This window comes from Megalobrama amblycephala, linkage group LG1, assembly GCF_018812025.1.
Source record: "Megalobrama amblycephala isolate DHTTF-2021 linkage group LG1, ASM1881202v1, whole genome shotgun sequence".
NCBI lineage: Eukaryota > Metazoa > Chordata > Actinopteri > Cypriniformes > Xenocyprididae > Megalobrama > Megalobrama amblycephala.
In genome coordinates, this window is record NC_063044.1 from 16,889,560 (window position 1) to 16,916,472 (window position 26,913).

The 26,913-nt window shown below is 39.2% G+C and overlaps 2 protein-coding genes across 10 annotated transcripts in view; one reads left to right on the plus strand and one right to left on the minus strand.

The window, feature by feature from the left end:
- Positions 1-26,913, minus strand: part of LOC125264553 (NACHT, LRR and PYD domains-containing protein 12-like) — a 143,300-nt gene that overhangs the window by 98,664 nt on the left and 17,723 nt on the right. For 3 of the 9 annotated variants that reach the window (XM_048183966.1, XM_048183949.1, XM_048184018.1), the window contains exons 2-9: positions 23,554-23,647; positions 18,872-18,969; positions 18,668-18,796; positions 17,985-18,023; positions 15,542-17,324; positions 15,192-15,365; positions 14,097-14,270; positions 13,835-14,005 (exon numbers count right to left, since the gene is read on the minus strand). In XM_048183966.1, coding sequence (XP_048039923.1) covers positions 13,835-14,005; positions 14,097-14,270; positions 15,192-15,365; positions 15,542-17,324; positions 17,985-18,023; positions 18,668-18,796; positions 18,872-18,902 — 2,501 coding nt within the window. In that variant the 5' untranslated portion in view covers positions 18,903-18,969; positions 23,554-23,647. Of the gene's footprint in view, positions 1-13,834; positions 14,006-14,096; positions 14,271-15,191; positions 15,366-15,541; positions 17,325-17,984; positions 18,024-18,667; positions 18,797-18,871; positions 18,970-21,700; positions 21,757-23,553; positions 23,648-26,913 lie in introns of those variants that run through there. The other 6 variants (XM_048183985.1, XM_048183956.1, XM_048184007.1 and 3 more) reach the window with 5 other exon arrangements.
- Positions 25,747-26,889, plus strand: LOC125244827. The gene has a single exon (XM_048155486.1). The coding sequence runs from the start codon at positions 25,771-25,773 to the stop codon at positions 26,887-26,889; it is 1,119 nt and encodes a 372-aa protein (XP_048011443.1). The 5' UTR covers positions 25,747-25,770.

Genomic DNA, 26,913 nt, shown 5'->3' on the forward strand with positions numbered 1-26,913 from the left:
ATGTCATCTATGTATACCATACAACACCTGTTTTTGTGCTCTCTAAGAACTTGTTCCATTAAACGTTGGAAAGAGGCAGCGGCGTTTTTAAGGCCAAAGGGAAGACAAAAAAATTCATATAACCCTGATGCGGTTATGAATGCAGTCTTCTCTACACTCGCAGGATCCATCTCTACCTGATAGTAGCCACTCTTCAAGTCCAAAGTGCTAAACACCTTGTCTCCTTGCAAAGAATCCAGTATATCTGTAATCTGGGGTATGGGATATCCATCAAGGTGAGTTTTAGAATTAAGACCACGATAGTCCACACAAAACCGAGATCCACCATCCTTCTTATCTACTACAACAACAGGTGAGGCCCATGGGGAAGTGGAAGGTCTAACGATTTTTTGTTGAAGTAGTTCCTTGACTTGTTCTTCAATAAAATCATTCTTGACTCTTGAGACTCGGTAAGGTCTCTTTCTCAAGGGAAGTTCATCAATTGTTTTTATTTCATGTCTGATGAAGTTTGTACGTCCTAGCTTGTGAGTGCAAACTGATGACCAATCATACATGAGAGATTTCAACTGATTCTTTACCTTGAGCGAGGCATGAGAATTTTCCACTGCTTGATCGATGAGCTTCAAGTCTTCCGTTTTAGAGATCAATTCAGCATCACCTTGTGCAGCATAAAACTGGATGGCAGCGTTCTCAGGAAGTTCACTAAAACAAATGGGGTGTCTGAAGTTGGAATCAGGCAAGTAAACACGTGAAGAATTAAAATCAATGGTAACTTTGGCTTCCTTTAGAAAGTCCAGTCCCAGGATGACAGGAACAGCCAAGTCTTCATCATTCATCACATAGAATGTGACCGCAAGTTTCACTCCATAAATTTCACAATCCCAGAGAACCTTTCCCTGAGTTCTCTGACTCTGTCCATTAGCTAGCATAAAAGTTTGGGTACTATTTTGATCAGATGCTCATCATTTCTTCTCAACCTCTGCCAAACTTTCTGCTGCAGCAAAGAGAAGGTACTTCCCGTGTCAATTACAGCATTAAAGTAACAGTGATTTAAAATTATTGGAGTTTGCAGCACATTATTATATTGAGAGCTGATAGTTGGATCCATGAGCATGAGGTGATTTTGTTGCCCTCTTCCACTAGAAGATTTCTTCCTCTGTTCCTCATCCTTTCCTTGACTCCATCTTTTTTTACTCTCAAGCCAATCCTTCTCTATCTGAGTGCCAAGACGGACCAGATCATCAACCGTCTTCACTGTTCCCCTTAACAACGAAGCCAGACGAGGGTTGCAGTTTCGTAAAGTTGCTTGAACAATTTCAGTTTCAGCCATTTCAGGATCATTCTTCAGGCACAGTGCTCTGTAATTATCCCTCAGAGGTCTGAGGATTTTTGGGGTCCTGGAGAAGTTGACATGCCCTGACATTTGTGCTTTTTTCAGTTGTTCATAAACATATTAATGACAAAAGTGTCATTACACTGTATTCAGCACAAACTAGGCTACAATAATATGTGAGGAACATGTATGTACATGTTTGTGTTTTTGAAGGAATAACGTTTATGCGTGGTTATTGAAAAAACAAAAAACTTAAGTCACTGAAATCAGGCCAAAAAAAATATATTAAAACTGTTCACAAGGATTCTGGGTATTGGAGGTTGTAGACTAGAGTTTTTGCTTCAGAATGAAGTAAAAATTATCCTTCCTACTCCTTCATATAAAACAATAGAGAGATTTAAATTTTCTAAGACACTTTTGGTCAAGAAACACAGTATGCATGGAGGCGTGAATCATCATGTATAATGGGTGATTCTCACCTGAGAAGACAAAAGAATTGAATAATAATGACCTGAAATGACTTGCATATTAATGAGGCCTTTCAGTCAGGTAGACTGTGAAAAAACCCTCTGTGATCATGCTGATAACAGAATTAAAGTCCACTCAGGACAAAAAAAAAAAAAACATGATTTTTGTGATCTCATGCATGCACGTATTATTGCACATGATATGAAGAAAATTTTGTATAGGCCTATGTTAAATTATAGTACCAGTCAAAAGATTGAACACATTGCCATTATAATGTTTTTAAAAGAAGTCTCAAGTCTCTAACCAAATAATGGTTTTCTATTTTATTATACTTTAAAATATAATGTATTTCTGTGATGCAAAGCGTCTGAACATTCCTACCTCTAGGGCATTTCATATAGGCTACTATATTTGTTATATTATAGAGCCTAAATGTTGATGTGCAGTTGACAAACTATACATCATTAAAAAGATCTAAGACTCAAGCTTCACATTTTGACTCTTAAAATCTTATATTGACCATAATTTCTTAATATCTTAAAAGCATACACATTTGGAGAAATATTAATGGATTCTCATATGTTTATATCAATTTTCTATACAGAGATAATATTTATTATTCTATATTTATTGTCATCATTATGAGCGCTGGATGCTGTGTTTTCATCATACATACTTGCAGCCGGAGGGCGCTCTGCCCCTTTTGTCCACAAATGCCTCAGTAAAAGAAGAGGCATATCATGTGACAATCAAGGAACTAACAGAGGCAAGAGATCGCTAAATATGGCTATTCAAAATACTTTTGAAGACAATAAATACATGATTGAGATGATGAATGCATGTATTGACTGAATTTGCGTCTGAATAGCGCTGGCTCCGTGGGCGTGGCTGCATTAGCGGATAATGAGCTGAATCACAGACTTCTGACATGGCTCTCTTTTCATACAAATTACATAAACACAGAAGGTTTGTTTTCGATTTGACTTAAATGTTTTAAAACTTGACATCTTAACGTTTTTTTTAGACATAAGTGTATTTTTTTTGTTATTAGTATTCACTAAGTTACAGTTCATTTTCTAAGAACTATCAGATTGGACTTCGTTCAGAGGGAGACGAGAGATCACGCATCATGTTAGTTTTCTTTATTTAGCAAAAAGCACAACATTTTGTTTTTACTCTGAGTGTACACAAATGAAAGAAGATATTCCATAGATTAAAATGGTGTATAACTCTTAATTGTATGTGCAACATTGATGAGTATTTTGAGTCTCTTTCACACTGATAAGAAAAAACCACGGTGGTATCGCCGGCGATACCCTCAGTCTCTGATATTCTCATTAACCCCTTGACGGTAGTTTGCTAATTTTTGGGCAGCAACTTCTTTATGATCCTCATTTAAAAACGAAAAGAAAAACTTTTCTTTAAAAGAAGACCAGTCTCTAATGTTGAGTTTCTCCGCTCTCCACCAGCTCTTAGCAGTACCTTTCAGACTCACAGACAATGAGGCTAACAGCTCTTCAGGATACAGAGGTCTCAGCTCCTTATATTCTTCAAATCGATCAATAAAATCAATTGGGTCTTCTGAATCAAGATTACTGAAGGTAGGCAGTTCAAGCTTAACTGGAGGATTAGGAGAAGATGAGGAAAGATACGTTACTTGCTTTGTGCTGGTTTGTGTAACTGGGTCGATCTTGGATGGGGTTTGAGACATCTTATGAGTAGTAGAAGTACTGGTGTGCACAGGAGTGGACATGAGAGGTTTGAAGGTTTTAAATTGTTGCTCTAGTTGTCTGTCTCGACGCTTTAAGCAATCCACGATACATTGGCTCAAATCGTTGATTTTTGGAATGGAACAGCTGCTTAACGCGGTCCAACTCTCTTTGCAAACAATAGTTCATTTTGTCTTCACATGCTTTTAACTTTGCAATCATCGTTTCTGTGGTAACCAGTTCACTGACACGATGCTCAAGATCAGCAAGATGCTCCTCAATGCTACACATGCGCTGGGTAGCTTCTTCATTGTCTAACTGCAGTCTGTCTTCATGAAATTCAAATGGTGGAGGAGGTAATGGTAAGTCATCAGGTTTGGAAATATGGTCACCTATCTGTTCAGTGGACATATCTCTACGTTCTCTCTCTTCTTCAGAGTCTAAGTATAATTCACTAAAGGTATCAATGAGATTAGTTACAGGGTCTCTGCGCTGAACAAAAGCATCGTCTGAAAAATCAGTGATGGGTGCGCTCTCTTCCATTGCAGATGATGGTTTTGTTTATAATATTTGTTTGTGAAGATGGATCAGTACAGTCAATTTATATTTTTAATAAAAGGGACTCCGTAAAGTTCAATTAGGAAGGTCCCTGTTCGGGCGCCAATCTGTAACACCTCCTCTTTTTTTGGATGTTACTCTGAGGGGTTCAGCAGATTAGACATGTACTGATAAAATCTCTAAAACAAACAAATGATCTTTGCAACCTATTTTATTGCTCCCACAAGTGCTTATTTACAAGTGCCACAAAGTCAGTGAATGATAGTCTTTTGAATGAGTCAGATAGGTGAAGTAAAACTTAGCGTTAGTCCAGTCTTTTGATGAGTTGATGAAGATGAAATGAGCATTAAATCCAGCAGGTTATTTGAGTGCGATGCAATGTTTGAAGTCCTATTATCCACAATGAGAGACAATCCTTGAGCATCGTTGGAGTTGCCCACCATGTGGGTAAAGGCCTTGATCTGTATCCGCAATACCAGCTTGTCTTAAACTGGAAGTGCTCCTACAATGAACACCATGATGTGACACAAATAAAGTCCTTTCTAGAAATAAAGCAAGCAAATATCTACCATTAGTGATCTTATTTCACAAACAACATGAGGAAATCAATCCATACTTACATTTGAGCAGGAACACAAGAGCTCTCAAAAAAAAAAAAGGACATCAACAAGAAGAGCAAGCAGGTAGCTTGAGTAAAACCATGAGGCTTCCCTCTACCAAACAAGCTAGCTTCTTCTTTGGTGGCCAGGCTTATATGCCGGCTACCTCCAGGCACTAGCACCCTCAAGCTGCTCCTAGTGGTACTACCATTGCTTTACCCACTACACACTAGGAAAACAATAATAATAATGAAGCTAAAATCCAACAATAAAAACAGGTAACACCTTGTCCGTTACAGCGTGGCTACTTATTGTGCACATTGCAGCAAAACGGACTTAAAATACTCCGTCATTTTTTGTCATAGAGAAATTCTATAGTATCGATTGATATATTACTTATGGCTTCTTTTATTTGTGTACACTCAGAGTAAAAACACAATGTTGTGCTTTTTGTAAAATAAAGAAAACTAACATGATGCGTGATCTCTCGTCTCCCTCTGAACGAAGTCCAATCTGATAGTTCTCAGAAAATGAACTGTAACTTAGTGAATACTAATCACAAAAAAAATACACTGTCAGGTTTTAAATCGTGTAAGTCAAATCGAAAACAAACATTCTGTGTTCATGTAATCTGTATGAATGCCATGTCAGAAGTCTGTGATTCAGCTCATTACCCGCTAATGCGGCCACACCCATGGAGCCAGCACTATTCAGAGGCAAATTCAGTCAATACATGTATACATCGTCTCAATCGTGTATTTATTGTCTTGAAAAGTGTTGATCTGTATGTTAAAGCCATGGTTAGCGACCTCTAGAAGACATGCCGTTAGTTCCTGGTTCCTGTTCTTTGGATGAATTTGTGGACTAAATGTGCACAGAGCGCCCTCCGACTGCAAGTATGAATTGAAAACACAGAATCCAGCACTCATAGTGATGACAATAAATATTGAATAAATATTACTCCTCTGTATAGAAAATTGACAAACATATGAGAATCCATCAGTATTTCTCCAAATGTGCATGCTTTTAAGCTAAAAGCCTATATGAAATGCCACAGAGGTAACAAAATTGTTCAGACACTTTGCATCACAGAAATACATTAGGCTATATTTTAAAGTATATAATACCATTATTTGAAATTGTAATAATATTTCACAGTATTGCTGTTTTTTCTGTATGTTTGATATACACCATCACAGAGGGTTTTTTCACAGCCTACCTGACTGAAAGGCCTCATTATTATGCAAGTCATTTCAGGTCATTATTATGTGATTCTTTTGTCTTCTCAGGTGAGAAAATTTCATTTCATGATTATAGTGACCAAAATGATCACGGTTATCACAGAATCCTGTTCAAAAAGTCCTAATGCTACACAATGAAATCAATTCACCAAGTTTTATGTAGAAAACCAGCAAATAACAAATAAAATTAGCATCAATATGTACTTTTTCTTTACATAAACATTAAAATAATAACATTAAAAATGATGGCCAGATTTTAAAGGAGTGTCTTGCAACATGTTATCTCTAAATCATTTTCAGCCTCTAAATCATTTTTATAGAAGTCAAAAAAGATAAATTACTGACATTTACAATGCACATTGTCCTTTATTATTAATAGTATGCGGTCCATGCAGCTTTACAGAGGGGAGCTTTACAGGGGGTATGGCTCATCTAAATGAGATGTAAATGAGCCCTATTGTCACTCCCAGCAGGTGAGAACAGGTGAGAACTGCAGAAACTTTAGAGGTGTTTTTCTGCCCTTAGAGCTTTTTTGAGTGCCTACCTTCAAATGGCCACAACTTCTCCAAATATTATCAGATTTCCATGTGTTACACCTCGTTGGAAAGCTTGGAGATTACACTTTCAGAATCTATGACTCATAATCTAATAACTCAAAATGCCCCAGAACCGACTTGTGTCCCTATATATGTGACTGGTCACATATATAATTTTTTTTTTTTTTTTTTTTTTTTTTAACTCTATTCAGTCATTTGTAAGTGTGAACTCATGAAAACCATTGCCACAGGTAATCAGACAATACTTATTTGTTAAAGATTTATTTTTGGCGTCTCATTGTAGATTCAAATCTATAAATCAAAATGTATTGCATTTATGAAGAAAAAGTTCAGCACCCAAGGCTCTATCGCTATTACCTCAATGGTGTACAGTGTCTTTGGGTGGATCAGCTGAGCCTTTTAAAGTGGCACTGATAGTAGAAAGTAGAAATTATATAAACAGTTTCTTTCATTACATCTATAAACCCCATTTGATATTTGTGCTGGCTACTGTATACAGGCCACCAGGGCACAATACAGAATTTGCTGATTGTCTATGAGAGGTAGTACTGGCTGCAAATAAAGTCTAAATTGATGGTGATTTTAATATCTATGTAGATAATGAAAATGATGCAATGGGATTTACATTTACAGACATTCTAAACTCTACTGGAGTTAGACAACATGTGTCAGGACCCACTCATTGTCATAATCATACTTTACATCTAATATTGTCACATGGAATTGATGTTGATGCCACTGAAATTCTTCAGCAGAGCGATGACATATCAGATAATTTTCTAGTCTTGTGTATACTACATTTAACCAAGGCTGCAAAACCGGCTCCCCATTACAAATATGTTAGAGAATTAGTCAATTGCAGGCTGATCTCAAATCTAAGAGAGAAAGTATTTTTCTCTCAAAAATACTAAAAAAAGGGAGTATCCTCACAACAATGTTCCTTTTTTTAAAAAGAAATAGTATCTGTGAGGATTTCCAGTCAGGATATAGTCCGTACCATCGTACTGAGACTGCTCTCATTAGAGTTACTAATGATTTGCTCTTATCATCAGATCGTGGTTGTATCTCTGTTAGTGTTACTAGATCTTAGTGCCGCATTTGACACTATCGACCACAACATTCTTTTGAATAGACTCGAAAATTATGTTGCATTAGTGGAATTGCATTGGCATGGTTTAAATAATACTTATCTGACCGTTATCAGTTTGTAGTAGTAAACGAAGAGATGTCATATCAATCACAAGTTCAGTATATAGTACCACAAGGTTCATTACTAGGAGCGTTGCTTTTCACCCTATACATGTTATCCTTGGGATATGTCATTATGAAGTATGGTGTTAGTTTTCACTGTTACACTGATAATGTATAATTATCAAAAATGGTAATATAATAAAGTCCTTTCACATCACCATTTTGCATGTTCTTCACATAATAGGCCTGTAAGTGGCACCTGGGCTTCATTGAACCAACTATGATAGTTGGATCAAAATAAAAATAAACAGGAATTTAGCCTAGTTTAGTTTTGTGCACATTATTATTATTTTATTTTATTTTTATTTATTATTTTATTATTTATTTCTTTATTTCACACACTTCATCATTTTAAAGACACAATTAACAATAATTAAGAAAAGTTAATGTGTGTAAAAAGGGGGAAACCCCAGAGAAGCTATTGAAAGCTTTTAAAAGGGGGCCCAATACCCAATCACACCATATAACATATAACATACAAGAACAAAGCTCAATCCATAAACACAAATAAATATAAATACATCAAGACAAGACTACAGCAAACAGACGATCCCAGCACAAATATAACACTTCCAAAATAATCAAGAAATATATGTTGAAAGCAGTTTTTCCTTCAGATTTTTCTTGAAGACGGAGACAGAATGCAACAATTTAAGGTTTTCCTCAAGCTCGTTCCAAATCTGTGGACCTCTACAGACTACACTCAGGCTCGTACATTTCAATCGTCTTATTTTACCAGTAATTAAAAGTTTTCCCCTTGTGTGATATGTATGCTGGGGTCGGCTAATTGGGACAAGTTCACACAACCTATAATTTAACTTATGAACAACCTGGAATATCATACAGGCATTATGAAAAGTATTATATTCAGTAAGTCTTAATAGACCAAGGCGATGAAACAATGGACGCGAAGGGGTATTTGGCTCAGACCACGTTAATACCCGTATGATTTTTTTCTGTAAAGACTGTATTTTTTTCAGGTAGCTAGTAAAAGTGTTACACCATATGACATTACAATAATTTATATGGGACTCAAACAAGGTTTTATATAAGATGACAAGTGCTGACTGTGGGAGAAAATTTCTTATTTTGAAAAATAATCCAACGTATTTTGATAATTTTTTTATTAACTGCTCAATATGACATTTAAATTGTAGACATTCATCAATAAAGATTCCAAGAAATTTAGTGGTGTTTACTCTTTCAATAATTTGTTCATTTATTTTAAGACAAAAATGCTTATTTGCCAATTGATTTTGTTTGGAATGAAATACGATGTAGTTTGTCTTGTTTGTATTAAGAGATAATTTATTGCACCGAAACCAGATAGCAACATTTCTTAGCTCTCTATTTATTATTTCTTCCATTTCATTTGGACTCTTATGTGACATAAATAAGTTTGTATCATCAGCAAATAAAACCTTGTGTAAAGCCATTGTGGAATTTTCAAAATCATTTATATATATTAAAAAAAGAAGAGGGCCCAAAATGGATCCCTGAGGGACTCCACATTTAATGGGTTTACTTACTGAAATTTGTTCATTGATACTTACATACTGCTGTCTACCAAACAAATAACTTCTGAACCAGCTAAGGGCTAATCCTCTAACTCCATAATGGTGTAATTTATTCAATAGGATGTCAAAATCAATAGTATCAAACGCCTTAGATAAATCTAAAAAAATACCAATACCGCTATCGCCTTCATCAATGGCATCATTGATTTTTTCAATCAGATCAAGTACCGCCATGCATGTGGTTCTTTTTTTCCTAAAACCATATTGAGAAGAAGCAATAATATTTAATTTATCAAGATAGCCATATAACCTATTGTACACTACTCTCTCTAAAACTTTAGAAATTGTGGGCAAGATTGATATCGGACGATAATTGCACATATCATTTTTATCCCCAGATTTGAACACTGGTATGATTCTGGCAATTTTTGTCCTTTTTGGTACAATTCCAACAAGCAGAGAGAGATTAATACAATAAGTCAATGGCTCCATGATATTGAATGCTATGGCTTTCAGAATTTTACCACAAATTTCATCCTCCCCAGCAGTGTACGAACTTCGTAAATTTGTAATTATTTTATAGACTTCATCACAATTAGTTGGTTTCATAAAAAAAGAATGTGCATAAGAGCCCCGTAAATAATGGTCGAAATTAATACCCTGAGGTTGAACTATTTTGTTAGAAAGTTTTTCCCCAATAGAGTTAAAGTAATTATTAAAATTATTTGCTAAATTAATGTCATGCGTATATTTAATATCCAAATTTATGGGTAAGCCCACGGCATTAGGAAACATCCATCCATCCATTTTCTTCCGCTTTATCCGGGGCCGGGTCGCGGGGGCAGCATTCTAAGCAGAGATGCCCAGACTTCCCTCTCCCCAGACACTTCCTCCAGCTCTTCCGGGGGAATCCCGAGGCGTTCCCAGGCCAGCCGAGAGACACAGTCCCTCCAGCGTGTCCTAGGTCTTCCCCGGGGCCTCCTCCCGGTGGGACATGCCCGGAACACCTCCCCAGGGAGGCGTCCAGGAGGCATCCGGAACAGATGCCCGAGCCACCTCAGCTGGCTCCTCTCGATGTGGAGGAGCAGCGGCTCTACTCCGAGCTCCTCCCGAGTGACAGAGCTCCTCACCCTATCTCTAAGGGAGCGCCCAGCCACCCTACGGAGGAAGCTCATTTCGACCGCCTGTATCCGGGATCTCATTCTTTCGGTCATGACCCAAAGCTCATGCCCATAGGTGAGAGTTGGAACGTAGATTGACCGGTAAAATCGAGAGCTTCGCCTCACGGCTCAGCTCCTTCTTTACCACGACGGACCGGTACATCGACCGCATTACTGCAGAAGCTGCACCGATCCGCCTGTCAATCTCCCGCTCCGTCCTTCCCTCACTCGTGAACAAGACCCCAAGATACTTAAACTCCTCCACTTGAGGCAGGACTACTCCACCAACCTGAAGGGGGCAAGCCACCCTTTTCCGGCTGAGAACCATGGCCTCGGACTTGGAGGTGCTGATTCTCATCCCAGCCAGTTCACACTCGGCTGCAAACCATCCCAGTGCGCGCTGAAGGTCCTGGTTTGATGGAGCCAACAGTACAACATCATCTGCAAAAAGCAGTGACGAAATCCTATGGTCCCCAAACCGGACTCCCTCCGGCCCCTGGCTGCGCCTAGAAATCCTGTCCATAAAAACAATGAACAGGACCGGTGACAAAGGGCAGCCCTGCCGGAGTCCAACACGCACCGGGAACAGGCCTGACTTACTGCCGGCAATGCGAACCAAGCTCCTGCTCTGGTCGTACAGGGACCGGACAGCCCTTAGCAAGGGGCCCCGGACCCCATACTCCCAGAGCACCCCACAGAGTGCCACGAGGGACACGGTCGAATGCCTTCTCCATATCCACAAAGCACATGTGGACTGGTTGGGCAAACTCCCATGAACCCTCCAACACCCTGAAGAGGGTATAGAGCTGGTCCAGTGTTCCACGACCGGGACGAAAACCGCATTGTTCCTCCTGGATCCGATGTTCGACTATCGGCCGAATTCTCCTCTCCAGTACCCTGGCATAGACTTTTCCAGGGAGGCTGAGGAGTGTGATTCCCCTGTAGTTGGAACACACCCTCCGATCCCCCTTCTTATAAAGAGGGATTACCACCCCGGTCCGCCAGTCCATGGGCACTGTCCCCAACCGCCACGCGATGTTGCAGAGGCGTGTCAACCAAGACAGCCCTGCAACATCCAGAGACTTAAGGTACTCAGGGCGGATCTCATCCACCCCCGGTGCCTTGCCACCGAGAAGCTTCTGAACTACCTCGGTGACTTCAGCTTGGGTGATGGACGGGTCCACCTCTGAGCCCTCGGCCTCTGCTTCCTCAGAGGAAGACGTGTCGCTGGGGTTGAGGAGATCCTCGAAGTATTCCTTCCACCGTCCGACGATATCCCCAGTTGAGGTCAACAGCTGCCCACTTCCACTGTAAACAGTGTTGGCAGGGCACTGCTTCCCCTTCCTGAGGCGCCGGATGGTTTGCCAGAATCTCCTCGAGGCCGACCGATAGTCTTTCTCCATGGCCTCACCAAACTCCTCCCAGACCCGAGTTTTTGCCTCCACAACCATCCGGGCTGCAGTCCGCTTGGCCTGCCGGTACCCGTCAGCTGCCTCAGGAGTCCCACAAGCCAGCCAGGCTCGATAGGACTCCTTCTTCAGCTTGACGGCATCCCTTACTTCCGGTGTCCACCACCGGGTTCGGGGATTGCCGCCACGACAGGCCCCGGAGACCTTACGGCCACAGCTCCGAATGGCCGCGTCTACAATGGAGGCTGAGAACATTGTCCACTCGGACTCCATGTCTCCAACCTCCCTCGGGATCCGATCGAAGCTCTGCCGGAGGTGGGAGTTGAAGACCTCTCTGACAGGGGGCTCGGCCAAACGTTCCCAGCAGACCCTCACAACACGTTTGGGTCTGCCGAGTCTGTCCAGCCTCCTCCCTCGCCATCGGATCCAACTCACCACCAGGTGGTGATCAGTTGACAGCTCCGCCCCTCTCTTCACCCGAGTGTCCAAGACATACGGCCGGAGGTCCGATGAAACAACCACAAAGTCGATCATCGATCTCCGGCCTAGGGTGTCCTGGTGCCATGTGCACTGATGGACACCCTTATGCTTGAACATGGTGTTCGTTATGGACAAGCCATGACTAGCACAGAAGTCCAATAACAGAACACCACTCGAGTTCAGATCAGGGGGGCCATTCCTCCCAATCACTCCCTCCATGTGTCACTGTCATTGCCCACGTGAGCGTTGAAATCCCCCAGTAGAACGACGGAGTCCCCAGTCGGAGCACTTTCTAGCACCCCTCCCAGAGACTCCAAGAAGGCCGGGTACTCTGCACTGCAATTCGGCCCATAGGCACAAATTACAGTGAGAGACCTATCCCCGGCCCGAAGGCGCAGGGAAGCGACCCTCTCGTTCACCGGGGTAAACTCCAACACATTTCGGCTAAGCTGGGGGGCTATGAGCAAGCCCACACCAGCCCGCCGCCTCTCACTGCGGGCAACTCCAGAGTAGTGGAGAGTCCAGCCTCTCTCGAGGAGTTGGGTTCCAGAGCCCAAACTGTGCGTGGAGGTGAGCCCAACTATCTCTAGTCGGTACCTCTCAGCCTCCCGCACAAGCTCAGGCTCCTTCCCCCCAGCGAGGTGACATTCCATGTCCCTAGCACAAGATTCCGTGTCCGGGGATTGGGTCGCCGAGGCCCCCGCCTTCGACTGCTGCCCAATCCACAATGCACCGGCCCCTTACGATCCCTCCCGCAGGTGGTGGGCCCACGGGAGGTATTAGGAAACACAACGTTGTTTTTGCTCTTGTTAAGGACTTCATTTAGCACTTTCCAGGACTTCTTAGAGTCTCCCTGTGATGCTTTTATGAGATATGTATAGTAGTTATTTTTACTTTTCCTTATTATATTAGTAAGTTTATTTCTGTAACTAGTATATATGTCCTTGTTCATAACACTTGGGCATTTTAAGAAACGTTTATAAAGCTTATTTTTATGGGTGATAGATTTTAAAATACCCTTTGTGAGCCAGAGGTTGAGACCAGTTGCGCGGTGTCTGGCGTTCTTTTCAGGGATAGTACAACAAATAGAATTAGTAATTTCGTTTATCAAGTTGTCATAAGCAGTATCAGGATTGTTGCAGTCATAGACTGCTTTCCATGTTTTAGCCTGTAAATTTTCCACCAGTAGTTTCAGGGTTCTCTCATTTAGTACTTTAATTTTTTGTTTTTCGCCGTGGTAATTCATTCTTATTTGCAAGATCTAGTAATTAACATTGTCATGTTAATTATAATAAAAAGAATTTTGATTTATTTACCACAAAATTAACATAGATATTTGTTTGAGAGAGGCCTCATGGATTCAATTGCAGAGGACAAATTTGAAGTATGGTTATCAAATAGGCCTTCACATTTGACTCATTACAAAGTGTTCAGATCACCATGTTAACTGTTTGGAGAACAGTGACCTGAGCTTAAACAAATATATCAAATTGATTGAGAAAAACTGTATTATGGTAGCATTTTGTTAATTATTTTAAGGAAAACCATTTACCTCAAAATCTCCAGCTTACAGTTTCTCTTCAGTCCATCAGAAAGAAGCTTCACTCCAGAATCCTGCAGGTCATTGTTACTCAGGTCCAGTTCTCTCAGGACACAGTTTGAGGATTGTAGAACTGATGAAAAACTCTCACAAGACTGAACAGTGAGTCTACAGTGAGTAAGGCTGAAAGAGAGTAGAATACACACATCAACAGACAGATCATCAACAAACACTACGACCGGCTTACTGTAAATTATCATATGTTCTTAAATACCTCAGTATCTGCAGCTGACAGTTTGAACTCTTCAGTCCATCAGAAAGAAGATTCACTCCAGAATCCTGCAGGTCATTGTTACTCAGGTCCAGCTCTTTCAGGACAGACTTTGATGACTGTAGAGCTGAAGACAAACTTTCACAGGACTGACCAGTCAGATTGCACCCACATAGCCTGTGTAGAGAACAAAACAAACAGTGATATCAGTGTGATTATCAGAAAGGGTTTATAATCTGAATTACATGTTTGTGCTAAATTCAGTGTAATGAGACATTAGCCATTAAAATGTAAGGGTTAAGGGTTAAGTTTGTAACTCATCTGTGTATTTGTGCTCAACACTGCAGCAAATTGTACATGAATGCAACTGATACAGTTCAGATCAATTAAATCTCAATGATCCGGTCACAGCGGTTCTCAAGTTATCAACACACTGAAACTGTCCTACTAAAATAAGGCAATTACTGGAAGTAATATGATCAATGACAAACAGTAGAACAAATAAAATATAAGAAACATGAAATTGACAATGAAATTGTGCTTCACTTTTTTATTTCACATCTATTTAAGAAATATTACAGAAATTAAAGGGATAGTTCACCCAAAAATGAAAATTCTGTCATCATTTATTCACCCTCAGGTTGTTCCAAACCTATATAAATTTGTTTGTAACCAGGCTGCTTTGGGCCACCACTGACTTCCATAGTACGAAAAAAAAAAAATACTATGGAAGCCAATGGTGGCCCAAAGCGTATTAAGTGTATTAATTCAGTGAATTAATTATAAATAAACTGATTGTTATTAAAGCTGAAAAAAGTAACTTAAGTCACTTAAGACATAACCGACTATGTTTACAATGAATATTCCTCAAGAGTGAAATATAACACTAAAGAGAACTGAATTTCAGATTGCATTCTGTCTGAGACAGGAGCCTTTTTCTGAAAACCAAAATCAGGTTTTCTGCCTTGTGTGCTTGGATAAAACTCCACTGATACTTTCATACAACAATATAGACAGGAGAAAATATGTGCTAGTCATAGTTATGAAAACAGCTATTTGTCCACATTTTTGAACATAGAAAATGAGTGAATGTCAAACCTCAGAATGTTCAGTTTACAGTCTGAACTCTTCAGTCCATCAGAAAGCAGCTTCACTCCTGAATCCTTCAGGTGATTGCTGCTCAGGTTCAACTCTCTCAGATAGGAGTTTGATGATTGTAGAACTGAAGATACTGTTTCACAGCATGTTTCATTAAGACTACAGCCATCAAATCTGACAAAACAGAACGTTTAACCAGATTAATTTCTGATGTTCAGTGTTTTCCAATAACACATTGTACCCTTCATAATCAGGACAGACAGATATTTCATTATTCAGTATATTTACATTTAGTTGTTTAGTGATAGAACAAAACCTTTAATTAAACAGCGATCAGTGAAATTACTCACAAGACTTTTCTGCAGCATTTCACAGCTGGAACGAGTTTCTTGTAGTCTATCTGTGATGACGTGAACCTCTTTGGGTTGAACTCATCCAGCACCTTCTCTGACATCAGCAGTATGTAGGTCAGCACTGTGCACATTGAAGAAGAGAGTTCTCTTCCTGGATGTTCTTCTGAACTGATGTATCTCTGGATTTCCTCATATAATGAATGATCCTTGAGCTCAAGTAAGCAGTAAAACAGGTTGACTGAAGCTTCATCTGAGATGTACCAGGATAGTTTTTGTTTAATGTGTTCAGTTGTTTTTGTGATGCTCTCTGTGGTGTCTTCAGTGTGTGGGATCAGGCCTTTGAGCAGGGTTTGACTGGATCCCAGTGAATTTCCCATCAGAAACCGCAGGAACAGGTCCAGATGTCCTCTCTCACTCTTCATGGCTTTATCAACAGCCTTCTCTAGAAGCTCCTGCAGGGTGATGTTTTCTTTTGGCATCTCAAAGAAAAACTGAAGCTCCTGCATGTTCTTGTTCAGGTAGCAGAGGAACACATGCACTGCAGCGAGGAACTCTTGAACACTCAGATGCACAAAGCAGAAGATTTTTTCTTCATGAAGTCCATCCTCCTTCTTGAAGATCTCAGCGATCATTCCTGTGAACTCTGTGTCTTCACTCACATCAATACCACATTCTTCCAGATCTTCCTCATAGAACACAATGTTTTCCTTCTTCAACTGTTCAAACGCTAGCTTGGCTAATTTCAAAATCATTTCTTTATTTGACTGTAAGAGCTTTGTACGTTGTCTCTCTGTTTTTCTGTCATATTTCTGGCTCTTGATGTTCATCTGTATCAGTAGGAAGTGACTGTACATTTCAGTGAGTGTTGTGCTGATGTTCTCAGTGTTGTTCTTGATGAGAATATTCTGAAGTACTGTGGCCGTGATCCAGCAGAACACAGGAATGTGACACATGATGTAGAGACTACGAGACGTCTTAATGTGTGAGATGATTCTGGAGGCCTGAGTCTCATCCGTGATTCTCTTTCTGAAGTACTCCTCCTTCTGTTGGTCAGTGAATCCTTGCACCTCAGTGAACAAACCCACATACTCAGGAGGGATCTGATTGGCTGCTGCTGGTCGTGAGGTCACCCAGACGAGAGCTGATGGAAGCAGCTTTCCTTTGACCAGACTTGTGAACAGCACATCTACAGGTGATCTTTCCTCAACATTGTTCAATATTACGCTTTCAAAATTCAAAGGCAGACGACTCTCATCAAGTCCATCAAATATAAAAGCAAGTTTGCATTTCTTATATAACTCTGATTTTTCCAGGTCCTTCAATTGAGGATAAAATTTCAGCAGAAACTCATGGAGATTGAACTCTCTGTCTTTAATGCTGTTAATCTCTCGGAATGGAAGCAGGAACACACAGTGTATATCCTGATTGGCTGTTTCTTCTGCCCAGTCCAGGATGAACTTGTGCACAGAGACAGTTTTTCCAATGCCAGCGACTCCTTTGGTCAACACAATCTTTTCCTCATTGTTTTTCCTCAGTTCAGTAAATATATCATTGCATTTGATTGGTTTGTCCTGTGTTGGTTTTTTCTTGAAAGCATCATCAATCTTCAGAATCTCATGTTCCTGATTGACATCTTTCATATCTCCCTCTGTGATGAACAGTTCTGTGTAAACAGCCTTGAGATCTGCTTCATTTTCTTTCTTGCCTTCAAAAATACGCTCTGCTTTCTTCTTCATGTCTGTTTTGTGAGTTCCCAAGAATTTTTTTATAATCAAGTCCACTGTTATAAAAGATTTGTGTAAATAAATAAAACATATTTAATTTAAAAAAAGCTTTCACATCAGCAGGATCTGATCAGAATTCATTCAACATATAGTAATTAAATTACTGTTGAAAGTATTACAGCTCAAAGGGCTCAGATCTTCAATGGTCATTGCCAGTCACATCCGGTGGTTGATTGGAGTATTTGGTTATTGAAAAGGGTCAGTGGTGCCTGACTTGTCCAACCAATGCATGACAGCGTTTAGATTTAAAAAGTCATAAATAATCTTACACTAACTCTGATTTATCAAGTGAAAAAAAGTTTTGTGTGTTCACAGACATTTAGGATAAAACACAGAGATTTTCTATACATTAGGCCCCTGGGCTAATGTCCTAATTCAAAATACATCTGACATGTTTAAATCACTTCTGAAACACTTTAAAAAAGGCTAGTTCACACTGTATAGACTCACACTGCTCAATCACCAGATCACATTCCTGCTTAAACAATCCACAATCTGACAAACTGTAAATGAACATGCTTAGTTGGTGAAAACAAACAAACCCACACTAACAGGGATAACACTCACAAAACATGGCGTTCATGTCTATTGGTGTTGGTCTATCAGTTGATGCAGTGTGATCTAGCCTTAAGAGAATATGACTGTTAAGACTGTACCTGGCTTTTCTGTGTGTTTATCTGTGATATTCTGTGGTCCTGTGAGGAGAAAAGGAGGAAAATAAAAAATATATTTTTACACACAAAAGAACATGCCTGTGAACAATATGATTAAAATGAACTGTTAGATTTAGAGGCCTCTTACAGCCCTTTTATTCTCTTCCTGAGTGTAATATAAGTCACCATTCACTTCCTTTATATTCAGTCACCATAGAGAATATGCATGAGTGAAGAAATGTCACATAGCCTCTTTTGTATTTTTCCATAACTGAAAAACAACTCCTTATGTTTATTTTCTTCTTATTTCTAGTCACCTTGTTTTTCTTTTTGCAAGGTTATATTCTATATTTGTTATTTCCAACTATGAAATAATTGCGTTAATGGTTTTATCTTTGGGTGTCATTTTTGTTCCTTGGAAAGTATATGTTGTGTAAACCTCTCAATAAAGATTGAAGATTTGGGGCATAATTGTGTGTGATGATTCTTCCCACAACCGCAGACCATCGTTGACTGAGAGGGACTGAAAAACATTGGTACTTGACTGAAGAGTAAGAGATTGAATTTTTACATGAACTTTAATAGAAAAAGGGTTCACAGTCACTGAGCATTATTTCACTTATCAAGCTATTAACAGACAGCTACTAAGCAGTGTGTCTCAGTAATCACAGCTATAGTGATAGTACCTGCAGTGTTGTAGATGTTCACTGGTCCTGTGATGGTGTTTCCAGCGAGTACAGAAGCATTTACAGCTGCTCCCGTCTGAGCATTCAGATCAACACTGACTCCAGTGTGAGCGCTGCTGCTCATCTGGACTGGAACAGAGACAGAGATTAATGACATTTCCTAAATGACAACTTTAACATTACTGATATTGTTTTCTTCATTACCTTCCTTGTGTTTCAGCTTATCTTCTTCCATCTCATCTATTGTGTCACAATGCTGATGCACAAACAGATGCAAAACGGATGCAATCTTCCTTCACTGACTGTTGGACATGAAGAAAAATAATTGCTCCACTGTTACCAGACACTTTCCAAAAATAAGGCACTAAATTCTAAGTACTATATTAAAAGATGCAAATAATTTTGGTTCTCATCTACTCTCATGCACAACCTTTCCTTTTATCACTGTCTACAGACAGGCTCTCACCTGAGATTCTTGAGCAATGCCAAGTGTGTCATTCTCAAAACCAGTTAAAACACAATAAACACCATTAATACACACCCAGATTACAGACCTCTGATTAGCCATCTGTACATAGACATGTCGGGAATGTTTAATGGTGAACATGTTGAAGATTAGCAGACAGGCTGTCAGTTCATAGAGTTCACTTCCCTTCACGCCAGAATGTGTTTGCAATCGCATTAAGTTCAACTTGGCAAATTTTAGAAATGCCTGTAGCTGCAAGTCAACAAAGACTGTGAAGATGTTCATGCATTCAATGATCTTCTCACATATCACCTATTGTTTGACAACCTGGTCACAAGCAAGTAACACTTCTCTCAAACCAATACCATCCCTATATAAAAAACAAACTATAAAATAGGAAATCCATCCAATCTATCATCACTGTCATATTAAAAAAAATACAGGGCTGTAAGTAGGGCTGCAAAAAACAATTATTTTGATATTGATTAATCTAGCGATCGTTGGAATAATTAATCGGATAATCATCGATTATTACACTGATTAATCAGTATGCTTTGTTCGATTATTCAACTACAAATTAGTTAAAATATTGGATTATACTTTAACTAATAAATAAAACAAGGAAATCTCTTCAGCTTTTAAAATGACTGGTACTGTTTTATTAAGTCTGGCAACTTTTTAATAAAGTAAAAAATATGCAATATTGTGATATTGTGCATGAATTCTTTCTGTGGTAGAAAATCTGATTGAGTGATTACATTAGAGAAGGATTCATTTCAGTAGGTTTTACTGTATCTTTCAGCATACTTTTGATGTTCATTCATGTTTATTTCGTGCTGTAAAAGAAGAAGAGATAATGACGTGACCTGAGGCGCTACAGTGATCTGTCAAAAACGCAAAAACCACATGTATTGTTTGAATCACGTAGTAAAATTGACAATTTAAAAGCTGAGACTTTGTTTTATCAAATGTAACCTGATCGGTCTCATCTGTCAGTGCGTTTGTCTGTGTCCTCTTTGCTCTGCGATGTATCTTTCATTGCTTGAAAGAATGAATGTGTGGCTTGAAAACAGTGAGTCTGAATGAGAGTTGGTGGCCCTGCATGACAGTATTTTTTGTAGTTATGTTAAATGTTATATTTGTTATGTTTTATACTATGTTAAACGCCCACATTCTACGGGTTCGACTTTGTTTGCACTATGCACTCCGAAACACCATGTCTTCTATTGTATTCAATCCGGGAGAGCTGTATTACAGGTCAAACCGTGTTATTGCAGGCCCTTAAATAGGTCATACGAGATCAAAAGACTATTCAACAACAAAAATATTTGTTTATAATTTTTTATTGTCGACATTGTCGACTTTGTCGACTAATCGTTTCAGCCCTACTTTTTATTACCTTTTTGGCTGCGATTAAGCCTACCATTAGAGCGTGCTGATGAGTATGCGGGATAGTATCGATAACATCAGAATAGCCAAAAATAGCCAGATTGTGATCAGGTTGAATGTTAATTCTGTATGCGCTTGAAAACAATTAAAAAATGTTAGACCAAAAATCATACAGAATAGGGCAAAACCAAAATAAATGAGCTAATGTCCCCTCCGCCATCTTGCACCTATCACACTGAGAAGAAATGGAGGGAAATATTTTGTTCAATCTAGTTTTTGAGTAATGAATGTGATGCATAACTTTGAACTGGATTAATTTATATCTTGAATTTACAGAACAGCTCTTTATTCTCGACAGGCCTTCTTTTCAGATCTCATCAGACACGTCGTTGTTCACGTCAGTAGACCAGGCTGTTTTAAGGTGTTTGGTGCATATAGGTGTTGCAAAAGCATGAATAAAATGAGATACCAAATGTCTAGTTTCAGGATTAGAAGATAAAAGTTCATGAATAATGTGGTTTTCAGATTTATTTATAAAATGTGGAATTTTTTTCTTAACATAATTTCTAATTTGCAAATAATGGAAGTAGTGAGACTGTGGGAGTACAAATGTATTTTTAAGTTGCAAAAAGGATGCAAATAAATTTTCTATATAGAGATCTCCTTTAACAGCATAAACCTTTTTTTCTCCATCCTGAAAAAGCTCCATCAATCCAAGAAGGCTCAAACGAACAAGGATTGCATAATATTGGTGTATTGATTGAGACTTTTGGTTGTTTATAACATTTTTTTATCCGATTCAAAATCTTCAAAGAATTTCTCAACACAAAATTACTGCTGCCTAATTTACAGATAGATTTACACTCTGTAAAAGGTAAAGTTGGGAGAGAAGACTCTGGCACTGACATAGCCTCTGCACGAACCCATAGAGGAGAAGTCTCAGGTAGCATGTCATCCAGAATACCCCTTTGCCAGAAAGTGAGAGCCCTGGCATTTGCTGCCCAGTAATAATGCTTAAAATTGGGAAGCCCAAGGCCTCCACAATCATTAGGTTTTTGTAAGTGGGCTTTTGCTATGTGAGGCGTTTTACAGTTCCATACAAATGAAAGAATAACTGAATCAAGTTGCTTAAAGGATTAGTTCACTTTTAAATAAACTTTTGCTGATAATTTACTCACCCCCATGTCATCCAAGATGTCCATGTCCTTCTTTCTTCAGTCGAAAAGAAATGAAGGTTTTTGATGAAAACATTCCAGGATTTTTCTCCATATAGTGGGCTTCAATGGGCACCAGACGGTTCAAGGTCACTGTTCACTGTTTTTGACAGTTTCAGAAAATTTTATTTCAAAGTGAACTAATCCATTAAAGGTGCCCTAGAATGTTCTTTCACAAGATGTCATGTAGAATCATGTAGAACTACTGAACAAGTGTCTATAGGACTTTACCTGATCTCTGATCAGTTGTATATATTTGTAGATCATTTTAATTAGACATTAGAATAATTAAAATGAATAATGGTAGTTATTAAGTGCTCTTATTGGCCAGCTTAGCTTGAACCATGGAACAAAGAAAACAAGCCCTGAAAAAAAAAATAAATAAATAAAAAAACACATATTATACATGTAGGAGCCATGTTATTGTTTATTTGAATTTATTCATAATATTTTTATTTAAGTATTGCCTCGTATTGTTTTGTGTGTTTGTGTGTACGAGTCCTCTATAGGAGGTGGGGACTAGGTGGCGCCATGGGCATATATTGGCGTTATGTCGGAGTGCCAGGTGGAAGCGCTGTGAGCGGATATTATCTTTGACCGCGCTCACAGGAGTTGGCGTACACACAACAAAGAGCGGAGGCCTTGAAGTTTGTTTGTTGTTTAATGTTTTATTTTAAAAAGTAAAATAAAGAAGAAATGCACTTTCAACAACCTTGAGGATTTTATTCAAGAGGAAGCACGAGTCAAAACTGGTCAATGGCGTTTCCCATGTGGTAATTAAATAGGAGTTTTGCCGCTACAAAGTCAAAGATATCCCGTGGAGTCGTATTGGACATTTGATAAAGGATCGTTGCGACTTGAATATGAACGTGAAGTGGAACTTTGGATGGATTGTGGCGAAAGAGCATTGTTCATCGTTCGCATCAAAAGGATCTTAACATCGAGGTATGCACTTGAACTGTTTTAAAGCTGAATGAAGAGTCGCTGTTTTAATGGACTGTTAAATATTAACTTCCCGATGTTGACGGGTTAAGCTATGAGATTTATAGAGTAATATCAGCGTGATCAAGGTTAAGCTATGAGATTTATAGAGTAATATCAGCGTGATCAAGCATCATTGTCTGTAAATGTTCCACGGCATTGGTAAAGCATAATCAAATAAAATGGATGATTCAGATGCAGATGAAACTGAGATAATGGAGAAGAAAGGCTTAAGTGAAGATGTGTCGAAGTTGCGTTCATCCAGATCAGCAAAACTATCACATGTTACCCGACGCTTGAGAATTGTGAATTCTTTAATGGTTGACAAAGACTTTTTGGAAGAAGTTAAAGGTAATATGATTAAGTTTAATGAACTTTTAAAAGACTTTAAGGCTCTGCATGAAACATATGTTGAAATGTTGGATGAAGAAGATAAAAATGAGGATATAAAAACTTGGTATGAGCCCAGAATGGTACAAGTAAATAATTTTCTATTAAATGTGTCAAAGTGGATTAGCACTGTAGAAAATCCTGACTCTATAAACTTGCCAGGTGATACCTCAGATGCAAATTCCTGTGTACAACCAAAAATTTCAGAAGATGATGATCGTAGTTCTGTGTGCAGCAATAGTTCGAAAGGTTCAAGTAGATTAAGTATCAAATCAACCAGCTCCGTACGCATTCAAGAAGAAGCAAAAAGAGCAGCACTATTAGCTAAGGCAGCCACTCTGCAAAAAAAGCATGAGCTGGAGGAACATCAAGAGCTGTTAAGAAAAAGATTGGAAGCTTTAGAAATTCAGGGAGAATTAGAAGCTGCTACAGCAAAGATCACTTACCTAAAAAATGCAGAAGAAGCAATGAGTAATCCTCAGTCTGCCACAAGAGAAGATGTGAGTTTGCAGTTTGACGATATGGATGATGTCTTACATTCTGTGGATGAACGTGCAGCAGATGTTAAACTAAAGGAAGGTGTTGGTGTAGCTCCTTTTAAAAACATGACAAAATTATTTGTTCAAGCAACCACAAGTCAACAGTCTGCAGTCCTACCAGCAGCTACAAGTCAACAGTCTGCAGTCCTACCAGCAACCACAAGTCAACAGTCTGCAGTCCTACCAGCAGCTACAAGTCAACAGTCTGCAGTCCTACCAGCAACCACAAGTCAACAGTCTGCAGTCCTACCAGCAGCTACAAGTCAACAGTCTGCAGTCCTACCAGCAACTACAAGTCAACAGTCATATGCATTTAATACAGACCAAGACAACAATGTTGCTAAAGTTATTGAAAACCAGAATGAGTTAACCAAAATCCTGGTAAAACAACACATTTTGTCAACTTTGCCTAAAGTTGATATTCCTGTTTTTGATGGAGAAATCTTGCAATATACGTCATTTATTCACTCTTTTGAAAATATGATAGAGAGAAAAACTGAAAATGATCAAGACCGGTTGCAATTTCTTGTTCAGTACACCAGAAGCCAAGCTCAAAAACTTGTCAAAAGCTGTGAATATATGTCCCCATCTAAAGGCTATGAAACCGCTAAGAGGTTACTTAAAGAAAATTTTGGAAACGAGTACAAGATATCATGTGCTTACATGGAAAAAGCAAAGTCCTGGTTGGTTATTAAACCTGAAGATTCAAAGGCACTGCAGGATTTTGCAATGTTCCTTAGAGCTTGTGGTACTGCTATGTCAGATATGGATTATATGGAGGAGTTCAATACAATATCTAACATGAGAAGCATCATACTTAAACTCCCATTCAAGCTTAGGGAGAAGTGGCGCACTGTTGCATATGAGCTGCAAGAGCAACGCGGCTGCAGAGTAAAGATGTTGGATTTAATTGCATTTATTGAGAAACAAGCACGCATTTCAGCTGATCCAGCATTTGGAGACATACAAGGTACTCCTATTGTGAAAGGAAAGACAAAGGTTCTTGTTAAGCCAGAAACGACCAAAGCCTTTGGAAGCAGTTTTGTCACTGGCATTGCTAGCATCCCTAAAACATCCATGCCAGAGGTTACCTGTTTATTTTGCAACTGTAGTCATTCTTTGGAGAGGTGTAAACAGTTTAGGAAGAAAACCCACAGAGAAAAGCTAACCTTCTTAAAGGAAAAGGTGTATGCTTCGGGTGCCTCAGCATTGGTCATGTGAGTAAAGAATGCTCAAATCGTCTTGTTTGCAAGAGGTGCAATCAATCACACCCTAGTGTTCTGCACATTGAACAGCAAGTTAAAAGCCAAAAGCAGGCAGAAAGACAAATTGATGCAATAGATAATGCATTAGTGTCCCCAAAATCTTGTGGGCATATTGGGGCCGGTGACCAAAAATTTATTCTTTCCATTGTTCCTGTCAAAGTTAAAGCTGCAAAGGGCAGTAAAGTGCTGGAGGTCTATGCTCTTCTGGATCCAGGGTCTTCTGCTACCTTCTGCACCGAAAGACTCATGTCTCAGCTCAACATCAAAGGACACAAAACTAGTATCCTATTGCGCACCATGACAGAAGAGAGATCTGTTTCCACCAATATTATTTCTGGTTTGGAGGTCTCTGCATTGAATGATGACAATTTCTTGCCATTACCTGATGTCTTCTCACAGAAAGAAATGCCTGTCACTACAGACAACATTCCCAGACCTGAAGAGCTGTCTCAGTGGCCATATCTAAAGAACGTTCAACTTCCTTCTATAAGTGCGAAGGTGGAGCTGTTGATTGGCACAAATGCCCCAAAGTTAATGGAGCCGTGGGAGATTGTTAACTCTCAGGATGATGGTCCATATGCAGTAAAAACCCTACTAGGATGGGTAGTAAATGGACCCTTAAGAGGTGGTCAAACGACAGAGAATGTTGAAAACCCTGTCTATGTGAACAGAATTTCAGTGGCAAGTTTAGAGAAGCTACTCATTTCACAATATAATCCAAGAGTTCAGTGAAGTAACTTCGGAAGAGAAGAAGGAACTTTCAATGGAAGACAAGAAATTCCTAAAGATAGTAAATGAATCTGCAATTCTGCAAGACAATCATTATAGTCTCAAGTTACCATTTAAAGAAGACCATTCTATGATGCCTAACAATCGCCGCATTGCAGAGCAGCGTCTCCTCAGTCTCAAAAGAAGATTTAAAACTAGTGAACAGTACAGGCAAGAATATGTCAAATTCATGAATGAAATTCTAGAGAGAAACTATGCTGAGGAAGTCCCACTAGAAGAATTAGAACCGTCCGAGGGATCCACTTGGTATATTCCTCACCATGGTGTATACCACCCTAAAAAGAAAACCCTAAGGGTAGTATTCGATTGTGGAGCAACATACAAGGGTATCTCTCTGAATTCCAAACTCCTGCAAGGTCCAGACTTGACCAGTTCACTTATTGGAGTTTTATTGAGGTTTCGACAAAAGCCCATTGGAATTATGGCAGATATAAAGTCTATGTTTCATCAGGTCAGAGTAGCAAATTCTGATGTAAACTACTTACGCTTTTTATGGTGGCCACAAGGTGACTTCACTCAAAATCCAAAAGAATATCGCATGCTGGTGCACATCTTTGGAGCTGTATCCTCACCGAGTTGCGCAAACTTTGCACTGCAAAAGACAGCAGATGACAATGAACTGTTCTACCATCCTCAAGTAGTTAATACCATCAGAGAGAGTTTTTATGTGGATGATTGTGTTAAATCTGTGGCTACAGAAGCTGAAGCAGTGCAGCTAGTGAAAGATCTCACAGCTTTGTGCAACAAGGGAGGATTCGAGCTTACTAAATGGATCAGCAACAGTCGCACTGTTATTGCTTCCATACCTGAAAATCAAAGAGCAAAAGAAATCAGAACATTGGACTTAGACAAAGACCATCTTCCTACAGAAAGAGCTCTTGGTCTGGAATGGTGTGTAAATTCTGACCGATTTCAGTTCAACATTGCAATCAAGCCAAAACCATACACACGAAGAGGCATTCTATCTGTGTCAAGTTCCATCTTTGATCCATTTGGATTTCTTGCCCCTTTTATCCTGCCAGCTAAGCAAATTCTTCAAGAACTATGCAAGAAAGGTTATGGATGGGATGAACCATTGCCACATGCTGTAACACAGCAATGGACTGAATGGATTAATGGTTTGGAAAAAGATCAAGTGTTTCAGTGTTGCACGTTGTATCAAACCAAAGGATTTCAGAACGACTGTTAAGGCACAATTGCACCACTTTGCCGA